Here is a 10,773-nt window from a genome sequence, read left to right on the forward strand (position 1 = left end):
TGCCGTAAAAAATGTAGGCACTTCCAACGATGTCCAACGTAGAGAGATAACTGTGAACTCCTGATTGACCTTTAGATGCCTATTAGGAGTGGTCTCTAACTCTCGAAGACCGTTTATTCGTTGTGGGGCGTTATGATCTCCCAATGCCTTACCATGCTCGTTGGACTTGGGAGAGGTACTGCCAACGCTCAAGAGTAGTACGACGTCAAAAGTTTCTTTTCGGACGTAGTTTTTCCAACCACTTTTTTTTATAAACAAAATGGCATCGGAGAATGCATTTTGGTACATTTTCCAACAACTTCAGCCATTATATTGGAAAATTATGATTAGTTTCTTGTTACCAAAGCATCAACCGGATCTTGGCCAGAAAGATGAGAGAGTTTTGAGAGAATTGGAGGCGGAGGCGGAAGGGAAAAGAGGAGGAAATGAGAAAGATGAGAGGATGATTTTTTTAAAAAAGGTTTAAACACACTAATGGAGAGAGAATGGGGAAGAAGCGTTAATGGGGAGATGAGCGAGGGGGAGGAATTATTTTCCAGAGAAATAAAATAATGTGTGAGTGGAAGGGTTGAATAGTACGTGGGTAATGCTAGAAGTTGCTTTATGTAGAAGCTCCAAAAAGAAAATAGTTGAGGGAGGTAGCTTCTTTATGTTGAGCTTGTTTGGAAAAATGAAGAAGTGTGAGATATTGGGGTTTTCTACATTGTGGTCTTTTAGGATTTAGAGATTCATTGGAAGGAAGGATGGAACCTGTGGATAAACTTGATGCAAAGGGTCAGGAAAGGAATCTCCAAAAGGAAGCAAAAAAAAAAAAAAAAGAAAAAAAGAAAAAATTAGTAATTCATATAATTAATTATTTATGGTTTGTTTAAACCATAGGGCAATGGGCAAATTTTAGGGCTCCAAGTTATCCTTTTCTCCACACGTATTCCATTTTGGTTTCGTATAAATATGCTTTTCAACATTCTTGCATCATCATATCAAAAAGAAGGAAATTTAAAAGAAGAAGAAAAAAGTTTAGCTCTCCATATATACACCCCCCCCCCCCCCCCCCCCCCGCCCCCCCCCCCCCCCCCCCCCCCCCCCCAATATGCCTCCAATTTCTCTTTTTTTCTTCGTTCTAATCATTTTTTCTTCAGGTAACTTTTTTCCTCTCTTTTCTATTAATTTAAACATCATTTCATGCTAAATTCGCCTTTATCTTTCTGCTTCCTTTTAACTTTCTCCTTATTCATTAAATTTTCATCAATTCACACTAAACTTTTAACTCTTTAAATGTTATTAAATTCAAACCTAATTGCATATGTTTTGAAGATTTCCAATTTTCATCAATCTTGTTATCGTCGAATTATCTAATTTTCAATGTTACATTGAAATAATAATAATAAAAAGGCATACTTTAAAAAAAAAAAAAAGCTTCTAGAATGCATGTGTTGCATATTTGCATTATCTAAAATAGCCCACGTGAATTTCCTTTTAATATTATTAACAACATTTTTGACTAATTAGAATATTTAAACTAAGTGGAAATAAGGTCTAATATTTATACTATAAGTTTTTAAAGATAGAGGATTGAAATAATAAAAAGAAATGGACATATATCAATTTAGGACAATAATGAGCTGCAACATATATACATCCAATTTTGTTTACGTGGAAAAAAATGAAAGTAAAATAAAGTGTCATCTAAGTCCCAATCAAGCATTCTCATCTAATTATATATTTACAACTAAAACATAAAACTAGTAATTATATATTAATTTAAAGCAAAACAATTTATTTTGAATAATTAAAATAAAATTCGTATTTTGTGAAAACGGCAGGAGGGCGAATATCGGAGAGTGCCCGTGTTTTCACGATAATAAACAACTGCAAAGAAACAATCTGGCCGGGAATATTCCCGGGAGAGAATTTCAATGGCGGCGGTTTTGCTCTTAAACGCGGGCAATCCATCGTTTTCAACGCGCCGGTGGGATGGTCAGGTAGAATATGGGGCCGAACCGGTTGCACTTTCGACGAGAACGGGACCGGAGAATGCCAGACCGGAGCCTGTGGAAATTCCCTAAAATGCTCGGGATCAGGAAAGACACCGGCATCGCTGGCGGAGTTCACTCTGGCAGCGCTGGATTTCTACGACGTGAGTTTGGTGGACGGGTTCAATTTGCCGATGGCGGTAAGGCCGATAAACGGGACTGGGAAATGCGGGGTGGCGGGGTGCGATAAGGATCTGAGACCGGAATGCCCTAAGGAATTGGCAGTGAAATCGAAGGGAAAAGTGGTGGCATGCCGGAGCGCATGTGATGTGTTTGATAAGGATGAGTATTGTTGCAGAGGAGTTTATGGGAATCCGATGACTTGCCGCCCAACGTTTTATTCGAAGAAGTTTAAGGACGCTTGTCCCACGGCTTATAGTTATGCTTATGATGATCCAACAAGTATTTTCACTTGCTCTGCTGCTGATTATGTCATCACCTTCTGCTCCAACAGGTGATCTCTATTCTCCTTTCCAACCTTCATTAATTAAATTGTTTTTGTAATAAGAAAAATACTTGCCACCCATGCCCCTTCTCCTTGATATCATAAAGTCTAAAATTTTTGTTATATTTAAGTTTTTAAAATAAATTTTACAGTAAATCTCCTCTTAATAATGGTAATTACTTAATTTAATTTATGGTTTATACCGTTCCAGGAATCAGCCGGTTTGCACTTACCATAACCACAAGCTGGTTTGCAGTGGTTCAAACACCTTGAAATCCTTCGTCCCAGAACGCTGGGCACTTCCAATGGCCGCTTTTGTATTTCTCATCAATTCATGGCTTATTTTTCAAATTTGAGGCTCCATATTTTTCACATATTTAACTTATGCATCCATTCCTTTTTTTAAAAAAAAAATTATTTATTTTGTGTTTGTAATTATTTTATTTTATTTTTCTTCAAGTCACACAAAGTGACGAAATTAGGTTGTGGAGTCGAGGCTATGTAATATTTTCAATTATATTCCTACTTCATATATATCATTTAACTTTAATAACATTTAATTGAAACTTCATTAGCTTCTCAATTCTTTCCTCGTTTTTTGTATGTAAAGTTATACCCAAAAACAATATGTTTAAATATTATTTTGGTCCTAAATTTTGTACGATTTAAAAAGTGTCAAGTAATCGACTATCAATATAGTCTCATTACTCTACACTAAAAAACCATTAAATATTATATTTTCTAACGTTATTTTTATGTCAACTAAGATATCATACTTAACGCATTTTACGTGTCAAGTAATATAGTATACTTAACGATTTTTACATGTCAAATAAGACAACATTTAATTCTTTTTAAATGTCAAGTAAAATAGTATAGTTGACACTTTTTACATTTCTCATTTTCTATTTTCTTTATTACATTCATTCAAAGACATAGTCATTAACAAAATAATTTTTTTAATAAAAAATAGTTTCATTCTACAACAATAAGTCATATTTGTACATAATTTACAATAATATTATACAAATAATATGACTATTCATGTCTCTCCACAAACTACTCTCAAAATACAAAAATAAATAAAATTACTAACTATAAGACTCTAAAACATTAAATTATGTTCTAACCCTCAATAATTACGTCTTTTCAAGTGTTAAATACTTCCTGAAGTTTCATAGAAAGTTTTACCAAATAAAATTCTTGAAACAAGAATCTGTCATAAAATTTAGCAAGTTTTAGAAAGAAAAAAAAACAATAATTCATCTTCTAAAAGTTTGTAGTACGATACAACACGAGCACCCACATCGCATAACCTCCAACATTAATGCCAAAATCGTTGAAAATTTTATTTTGAGAGTAATCGATTTTTTCAACCATATGCTAAATGAATATATATATATATATAAAGTATATATCAAACTTACAAAAGCAGAAAGTTAACAACGACAAATGGACAAAAACCATACTTTACCTTCCTTATAATTTTTGCACTATCCTTGGGTCTTTGTCATGTCGCTCTTAACATCTCAGTTACTTGGCACTCATTCAATATTTTTGATATACCTCTGCCCAGCAACAATCTTACAAAACTACAACAACAATATCAATTTTGGTAACGAAAAGCCTATCAATACTATTTTCAAATAATCATTATTAAATCAAGAATACTTCCATCACAAATAATCATATCAAACGACATGGATGCCTCCATATATAAGCAAATAACAATAAATGGGTCGGGCTTCCATCTTTACTAGCTTGCATAGCCTGTAGAGATGGAAATTTGAGTGCCACACCATATTTTCATCAAAGAATTGTGCAATAGGGACTCAGATTTTCTAATCATCAATAGTAAACCTAAAATTAAACCAAGAATAGAAATAATTTTAAAAATTAAAACAAAAGTGTCATTCATGCCATGGTGGCCACTAACAAAGGAAGCAGAACTTTGGAGAAAACTTATTAACTGTAGTAAATTCTTTTATTTCTGTATTAAATTATTTACATCAACCAAGCTTGACATTTATAGATGCTTGGTAGTAACTAATAATTGTCTAACAAATTAACTAATACAACAGACTGATTAACTAATACAACTAATACAACATACTCATTAACTAATACAACTAATACAACAAATTGATTAACTAATACAACTAATACAACAGACTGATTAACTAATACAACTAATACAACAAACTGATTAACTAATACAACTAATACAACAGAAAATAACAGTCTAACAACTTTATTATTAATACTCTTCCTCAAGTTGAACGATGAATGTCTATCATTCCCAACTTGGATATATGTATGTTCAAGGTAGATGAAGGTAGCGCTTTAGTGAACATATAAGCTAGTTGTAGGCTAATCTTGATAGGTAAAACCTTTAGAAACCCTTCAACTATTTTGTCTCGAACAAAATGACAATCAATTTCTATGTGTTTTGTCCGTTTATGAAATGTCGAATTAGAAGCAATAGCAATGGCTGCTTGATGATCACAAAAAGCAGTGGCTGGCATCAAGGTCTTTACTTTAAGATCAGTAAGGAGTTGTGTGATCCATACTAGCTCACTGGTGACTGATGCTAAGGCCCTATATTCTGCTTCTGCAGAGGACCTTGAGACGGTTGCTTGTTTCTTATATTTCCAGGAGATAATGGAATCCTCTAAGAAGATACAGAACTCTGTGACTGATCTTCTAGTGTCAAGGCATGATCCCCAATCAACATCAACAAAAGCTTTTAGGTGAAACGAATCAATAGGTTTTATTAGAATACCTTGTCCTGGGGAACCCTTGAGATACTTCAATAGGTGATGAGCAGCGTCTAGGTGATGTTTACTAGGCTTGTGCAAAAATTGGCTTAAGCAGTGGACAGAAAAGCAAATATCAGGTCTGGATATTTGTAAGTATATCAGTCTGCCAATCAATCTTCAATAGCAAGTGGCGTCTTCCTTAGTTAGTCATTCTCCTTCAGATTTACATAGCTTCAGATTAGGATCCATAGGTGCTACAACTGATTTAGAATCAAGAAGACCAGTAACTTCTAGGATTTGAAGACAATACTTTCTTTGGGAGAGCATAAGTCCTCGTTGAGACCTTGATAACTCTAGACCCAAGAAGTATCTTGCTTGCCATATGTCCTTTAATTTGAAGTGTGCCTTCAGAGTATCTTTGACTGAGTTGATAGCTGAAGGAGATGGTCCTGTTAGTAATATGTCATCAACATATACTAATAATGCTACAAAGGTGTTTCCATTCCCCTTAGTAAATAAGGAGTAATCAGCCTTGGATTGGATGAAACCATGTGGGATATTGTTGATGCAAATTTTAAGAACCATTGCCTTGATGCTTGTTTAAAACCGTAAATGAACTTATTTAGTTTGCAAGCCAATTTCTCTCCTTTGTCTGGTACTTGAGAGGTTTGATGACCCAATGGTAGGGTCATGTGCACTTCTTCAAATAAGTCTCCATTAAGGAAGACATTATTTTTGTCCATTTGTCTAATGGACCAATTATAGGATGTGGCAAGAGCTAAGAATATCTTTACAGTGCTTATTTTCGTCACTGGTGAAAGGGTATCCAAAAAATCGATTCCCTCTTGTTGGTTATAGCCCTTTGCTACAAGTCTTGCCTTGTATCTATCACTTTACTTTGTACACCCATTTGCTACCAATGGTGTGATGATCCTTTGGAAGGGATACAATTGTCCATGTGTTAGTTCTTTCCATAGCTTCATTTTTTTTAGCCATAGCTTTTCTCCAAGTCTGATGTTTCACAACTTGGTGATAATATGTGGGTTCATAGATGAAGGTAACATTGAATAGATAGTTCTTATGGTGTTAGAAATAAGCATTATAGGAGAGGTATTGGTTAAGGAGAAAGGTAGTTGAGTTTTGGGAGGTAAGGTTGCAATGAAAGTCTTTTAAGTAAGATGATGGGTGGTTTAGTCGAGAGGATTTTCTGGTCATGATGGGAATTGGTGCTTGGTCAGTGTTACTGGTTTGTTCTGAGTTACTGACATATGGATTTTCATCATCAACATCGTGGTTGTCTTCAGGGGTATCCTCTGTCGTAGGTCTTGCATCAATAGTTGCATTAGTAATATCTTCCTTTTCTAGGCAATCAAATAGAGGGCATGGTATGAAGAATTGCTCAAGTAAGTCATAGAAGATGAGAATGTCCTTTTCTTTGATAGAATGAAAGGAAAATAATTCTTCAAAGAATAGGACATCCCTAGATATGAAAAACTTTCTTTTGGCTATGTCATATAATTTGTACACTTTTATGCCTGATGGAAACCCCATAAAACACAAGGTTGTGCTCTATGATCAAACTTAGATCTGTTTACTGAGGAAGTAGAGGCATAGACAAGACACCTGAAGGTCTGGATGATGTTGTAATCTGCTTCTTTCTTGAACAGAGTAGCAAAGGGAGTGCTATTTGATAGCAATACCATAGGTGTTATGTTGATCAAGTATGCAACACTTAGAACACGTTCTCTCTGTTGGATCGGTATGGCAACCCTAGAGGGGGGTGAATAGGGTTTAAATAAACTTTTTGACAAATAAAAAGTAAAATCAACTAATTAGATACTTTTTAAATTTAAATAAAGAACTTAAATTTCTTCAACTTCACTTTCACTTTCACTACTATCATCCCATGTAGCCTTCATTGCCTTCTTCTTGGATTTCTTAGATGATTTGAGGAGAGGACAATCCGTTCTTATATGACCCGATCTTTTGCATTCATAACAAATCACCTCATCATTTTTGCTTTTCTCACCTTTTGACTCTTTTTTGGTTGATAGGTGTTTCTTGAAATATTTCTTTCTTTTTATGAAATTTTTGTACTTACGTGAGAAATAAGCAATGTCATCTTCATCAAGGCCATCCTCATCTTCGGGATCAACTTCCAAGGAGATAGTCTTTAATGCAATGCTCTTCTTCTTTTTGGACTCATCCTCCAAGTGCTCCTTCATGATGATCTCATGAGTCATGAGTGAGCCAATAAGCTCCTCTAGTGGAAGTTTGGTGAGATCCTTTGCTTCTTGAATCGCCGTTACCTTAGCTTCCCAAGTCTTAGGTAGAGACCTTAGAATTTTTCTAACATTTTCGGAAGTTGTATAAACTTTACCAAGACCCTTCAAAGCATTTATGATGTTAGTAAATCTAGTAAACATATCGATGATAGTCTCATTAGCATCCATCTTAAACAATTCATAATTATGAACAAACATGCTAATTTTAGACTCTTTAACTTGATTTGTTCCTTCATGAGTAATTTCAAGAGTATTCCAAATTTCTTGAGCGGAAGAACACATGGATATTCTATTAAATTCATCTTTACTCAAGGCACAATACAAACAATTAATAGCCTTAGCATTAAAAGAACACTTTTTCATTTCATTTTCATCATACTCTTCTTCTAATTTAGGCGTATCAACATTATCAACATTTTTCATGGGTACATAAGGACCTTTAGCAACAATTAACCACAAATTATAGTCAATAGATTGCAAATAAATTTTCATTCTAGCTTTCCAATATGCATAATTTGAACCATCAAAATAAGGAGGTCTAGAAGTAGATTGACCTTCAACAATACCATTTGCCAATAGGTTTGCCATAATGCTCTAACAATAAAGTTTATCAAGAAATTAAAATTTCAAGATGAGCAACCTTGCTCTGATACCAATTGTTGGATCGGTATGGCAACCCTAGAGGGGGTGAATAGGGTTTAAATAAACTTTTTGACAAATAAAAAGTAAAATCAACTAATTAGATACTTTTAAAATTTAAATAAAGAACTTTGTAAACTTTGTTAAATAACAAGATTGATAAAAATATATGAACGGAAGTATGCAATCAAACTCAAGAATATGTAACTAAAATTAAATTAAAAAATAATTAGAAAAGAGTTAGAGAAGAAGACACCGTAATTCTATAGTGGTTAATTCTATAGTGGTTCGGTTAAACTCAACCTATATCCACTTTCCCAAGCACCTCTTGGGATTTTGGTTGAAAATCTTCTTTGGACTCTTTCCACGGATTTGAGTCGAACCGATTCTTGCTCCTTTTTCGGGTTCAAGAGTAAACCCGATCATTTCCACGGGTTAGGATCCAACCGTTACAATATGTTGAAGTTTTTAGATCACACAAAAGAAAACTCTCTAAAAGAGTGAGTATACAATTTGAAGCTCACAAATTTAATCCTCATAATACAATAAGAAGCTCTCAAGAATAAGATGAAAAGAACAAAAATTGGAAACTTTAGAGAGAATAACAATGTTGGCTTTTTGCTTGAGGATTGTAAAGATTTAATGCTCTTGTCTTTTAAAATTTGGGAAAAGTGAAGTATTTAAAAAGAGAGGAAAGATAAATTCAAAATCATTTTTGGTCATTAGATATAAGTAAAAGAAAAATGAATGGTTGAGATTTAAACTTAATTAGCCGTTAGACACAATACAAATAATAATATAATAATATGTCTTTTCAAAATATTTTGTTTAAAAAGAAACCAATAAAGCAACTTCACCATCTTTTAAAAAAACTAGCCCTTAGACACAAGGAAAAATAATAATATTAAAGTCATTTTCTTTGTAAAAGCCAATAAAACATAATAAAAAGCCACATTTGTTACTCCTTCATTGCTCCAAGTGGCTTTCTCTAATTGGTTCAAATTGAACGCTTGGTCGCCACGTCACCATCTCATGTATTTTTCCGTTAAGCTTCTTTTAGCAATATTTTCTTCATTTGAACTTCGATTTGGGTGATTCAAAAGGCGTTAGAATCATTTTTCCAAGCTCTACGATATGATCTATACAAATTAATAAAATTGTCAATAAAAAAATCAGATTTGTTATCATCAAAACATAAATTAATTGAATAATTAAAATAAATTAATTTGAGATTAAGGGTCAAAAAGCCAACACTCTCCAAAAGAAAAAAGGATCCTTTATTGGAACATCAATGCTCTTGCCACGTTAAGAAGGTGTTGATGTTTTCTTTCCACTACTGAATTTTGCTGAGGAGTGTAAGCACACAAGAATTGATGAGTTGTTCCAGTTTTGGCAAAAAGATCCATGAAATTCAACTCTGGAGCATTGTCAGATCAAAAGACATTAATGACTTTTTAAAATTGGATTTCAATTAACTTGAAAAATCTAGTAATAACTTGTAGAATATCATTCTTATGTTTTAAAAGGTATAACCAAGTGTATCTAGATTTATCGTCTACAGTGGTGGCAAAATATGAATGACCAGCATGTGTTGGAGTTTTAAAGAGACCCCATATATCACAATGTATAAGATCAAATGCATTTTCAACAATATTATTCAATGTAGGGAAAGATAAACGTCTTTGTTTAGCTAAGGGACAAACATGGCAGACTTCTTTACAATTTGGAAAGTCAGAAATTTCTATCATCTTAGCTAACTTCTTTATTCTACTGATAAAGGGATGTCCCATTTGTTTATGCCACATAAAGGTCGAGACTTTACACATTAGTGTAGTATGCTGAATGCAATTAACTCTTTCATTCTTCATTCTGAGTAGGTAGAGTCAATCATTTTCGAAAGCCACTTTTCCTGAATAAGACAATTAGAATCAGCAAATAATAGGGCAAATTTGTCATCTTTAAGGAGAGTACTTACTGACAGTAGGTTGTACTTGAAGTTAGGAATATAAAGTACATCTTTTAGGACTAGATCATTCGATATGAAAACATCTTCTATATGCTTAACCTTTAGACGAGTCTTAGTGGGCAAGCTAACAAACATATTCTGGGCGCTATAGAGATTTGTAAACATAAACTTGTCATGGCAAATATGTGAGGAAGCCCCAGAGTCAATGATCCATGTTAAGGGATTATTGAGTGAGAGAGGTAAATACCTGCTATGTGTGTAATCTCATTTTTCAAATTCTCACCATTTTGAGGTGTGTTGAGATGAGTTTGAAGCATGCCCAGAAGTCGTGTATATTGATCACTGTTGAGACTAGCAAAAAAGGCAGATTAATTGCTCTTAGAAACTTCTGTCATTTTCTCATTTCCATCTTAGATTGTGTTGTTCTGCCTTTGATGGACAGAATTATTGCTGTTGGCAAGTCTATGTCCAAGTGGGTAACCATGTAACTTGTAGCATTTTTCAGGAATGTGTCATTTATAGCCACAGTTGGAGCATATAGGTCTTGTGTCTTTCTTCTTTGATTTATCAAAAGAAAATCTTCTTTCAGAGTTATCCATCAATGTGATGCTCCCAATGGATCTTTGTTTTTTTTTCTTGGATGATG

The 10,773-nt window shown here is 33.8% G+C and overlaps 1 protein-coding gene across 1 annotated transcript; it reads left to right on the forward strand.

The window, feature by feature from the left end:
- The first annotated feature begins 1,085 nt into the window (after nt 1–1,085).
- On the forward strand, nt 1,086–3,061 carry LOC101215275 (pathogenesis-related thaumatin-like protein 3.5). Its single transcript, XM_031885159.1, has 3 exons — nt 1,086–1,139; nt 1,824–2,487; nt 2,690–3,061. The coding sequence occupies exons 1-3, from the start codon at nt 1,091–1,093 to the stop codon at nt 2,832–2,834; spliced, it is 858 nt and encodes a 285-aa protein (XP_031741019.1). The 5' UTR covers nt 1,086–1,090; the 3' UTR covers nt 2,835–3,061.
- The last annotated feature ends 7,712 nt before the right edge of the window (nt 3,062–10,773 follow it).

The sequence above is a fragment of the Cucumis sativus genome, chromosome 5 (genome assembly GCF_000004075.3).
Source record: "Cucumis sativus cultivar 9930 chromosome 5, Cucumber_9930_V3, whole genome shotgun sequence".
Taxonomy (NCBI): Eukaryota; Viridiplantae; Streptophyta; class Magnoliopsida; order Cucurbitales; family Cucurbitaceae; genus Cucumis; species Cucumis sativus.